The sequence below is a fragment of the Poecilia reticulata genome, linkage group LG14 (assembly GCF_000633615.1).
Source record: "Poecilia reticulata strain Guanapo linkage group LG14, Guppy_female_1.0+MT, whole genome shotgun sequence".
Classification (NCBI taxonomy): Eukaryota; Metazoa; Chordata; class Actinopteri; order Cyprinodontiformes; family Poeciliidae; genus Poecilia; species Poecilia reticulata.
The window spans coordinates 9,181,153-9,183,540 of record NC_024344.1 but is presented as its reverse complement, the minus strand read 5'-3'; the positions used below and the strand labels follow the sequence as shown (position 1 = coordinate 9,183,540).

At 38.9% G+C, this 2,388-nt stretch overlaps 1 protein-coding gene across 1 annotated transcript in view; it reads right to left on the bottom strand.

Moving 5' to 3' along the window:
- The window catches only part of rtn2b (reticulon 2b), a 6,524-nt gene extending 4,203 nt beyond the window's left edge, over nt 1–2,321 (bottom strand). Inside the window, exon 1 of the mRNA XM_008427556.1 lies at nt 2,215–2,321. Coding sequence (XP_008425778.1) covers nt 2,215–2,227 — 13 coding nt within the window. The 5' untranslated portion in view covers nt 2,228–2,321. The remainder of the gene's footprint in view (nt 1–2,214) is intronic.
- Nucleotides 2,322–2,388: the final 67 nt, after the last annotated feature.

Genomic DNA, 2,388 nt, shown 5'->3' with positions numbered 1-2,388 from the left:
ATATAACTTTTTCACACATTTCTGTGAATTCTGCATTAAAAGATAAAATAAATAAGGCAGTCTATCGCTTTGCCCTGAGCCATACCTCCCTGTGGTTGCATAACCTAAATTTGAGAATAAACTGCAGTGAAAGTCACACTAACAATATGATGGGACCATAAAAATGACACAAAGTCAGAACAATACCAGTAGGAAAGGGGGGAAATCACAGTTTTGATCTATTACGGTTTTTATTCCCTGGGATTACACGAATTTAACTTTCTCCATAATTGTTATTGTGTGTTAGTCTAAATAAGAACTCAGATAAACAATGCATAAAAGCTCCAAAATATGTTTTTCTAATTTTGCTACAAAGCTGTAAAGCAACAGTTTGCATTATTTTTATTGGTGTTCTGTTGAGAGATTATGAGAAGTCAGTATCTTACCAGTAGTAACATTGTCGCATCTCTTCTTTTACAAAACAAACACAGAGCTAGCACCTTGTCAGAGCTGGGCCAATAATAAAGCTGCTTATTGTACCTTGTTCCATTACTGACTCAGTAATGAAACATGACAAATAATGGCATGGCAGTTCAAATGGATGTTATTTTGTTAATTTTTGCATAGTTTTATTCCTACTCATTTATTTGATGTTTAAGTCTGAGAACATCATCCAAACTTTGCTACTGCAAAGTTGCCAGAGGAGTGATGGGCCACAAAATAGAGGAAAGAACATGGAAATGCTGATACAACGTCTCAACTCATCTGCCAGGAAGTTAGTGTTTGGTATAAATGGGTCTTCAAAATGGCTAATGACTGAAAACATTCTAGCAAATTAGTCACAAAATGGCCACACAAAATCCAACTACTCTGGAGTGGCCATCATGAAGCTCTGATCTAAAGTCCAAACCTGACTCGGTTACACCCGTTCTGTCAAGAGGAATGGGTCAAAATTCCAGCAAACTATTGTGAGAAAATTGTAGGAAGAAGCCCAAAACATTTGACCTAAGTTACACAGAAAATCTGCAAATTATAAAGAAAATGCATCAAAACATCTAAATCCAATGAAAGTTAAAAAAATATATTTCTAATCATTGTGTTATTCAGCAAATATGAATCATTCTGGTGATCCAAAACAAATTAAAACCTGAAAAGTTTAGTTTCATCTTGAAGAGAGAGAAAGAGGTCATAAGCGTGTCTTTTTTTATACACCGTACTCAAATGTTTCGGTTTCAATTATGTCCACTGTTGGTAAGATACTTACTACTCACAACCTTTCAACAGGATCCCATTTAAGAAATTGAGCTATCCCTTTAATTGGAGCCGCCTTGTTTCGGATGATTCCAAAATGCTGTGCGACTCAGTCCACTAGTGGCAGCGGCCCGCTGTTCAGCCGCACCGCTCAGATCAGGTTCATCTTCAAAACAAACTAAATGTATCATTATGTCTGCGACGGACCGGAGCGGACCAGACCATCACGCATGCAACCTACACTGGTTTTGTCAAGGAAAACAGAAAAATATTTAACAGTCATGAAAAACAAAACAATCTTCTGAATTTAAATTAAGAAGAAATACAGCAGATTTAAGAAGAATGAAATAAAAATACAAATGTCTGGAGCTATTAATAATGTGTGATGATAGGCTTTGAATAMAGGTGTAAAATATTATGTAGGATCCTATATCAAATACTCAGCCTCCCAAACAACTACTTTAAATCTGGAGATAATTATCTTTCCTATAAAARGAGTTGGGAATCTCACAGATTAGCGAGTTCATCTTAAAGTCAAACAAGTTGCATTTCAAACAACGGGGGATGAAATACCACRAAGTTTTTGTCGTACGTTTTCGGAAACGTGCTCAAACGAGATAAAATGTAGCTATTTAATTGAATTTACACTCGGGACTGAGCCGACCCACTCTCACTTTAGCTGGAGCACCAATTAAGTCGTTTCCCACGGCGTGGCAAACACACACCAAACTACACACTAATCCTAAAAACAAATGTAAGTAGCAAGTCAAACATAGTTGTCAATATCTTYTTCTTCAAAATGAGTCAGGATGACCTGGGTCTCATTTAGATGAGTCCCTTTTCTGCCCACATGCTGGACTCAGAGTTCAACCCGGACCTCTTAAATCTGCCTAARGGAGAAAMGGAGAACCCGTCGCTTCCCTCCACCTCACAGCTGTTCTCCCGATTCTCTAAGCTTTTAGCTGCCGCTCGTTATTTCCTTACGTTTGGAGGCCATTTCGGCGGCGGTGGTGTTGCTTGCTCCCCTCTCTTCCCTGAGCTTCCACCGTTGGCTTGCACCCCAGGCTTTTTTTGGCCTTCCCAGCTCCGTCAGCAGTATAAGGCTGCCCCGGCCTAATTTTATCCCATGCTGGATACACCCTGTGACGACTCACTCAC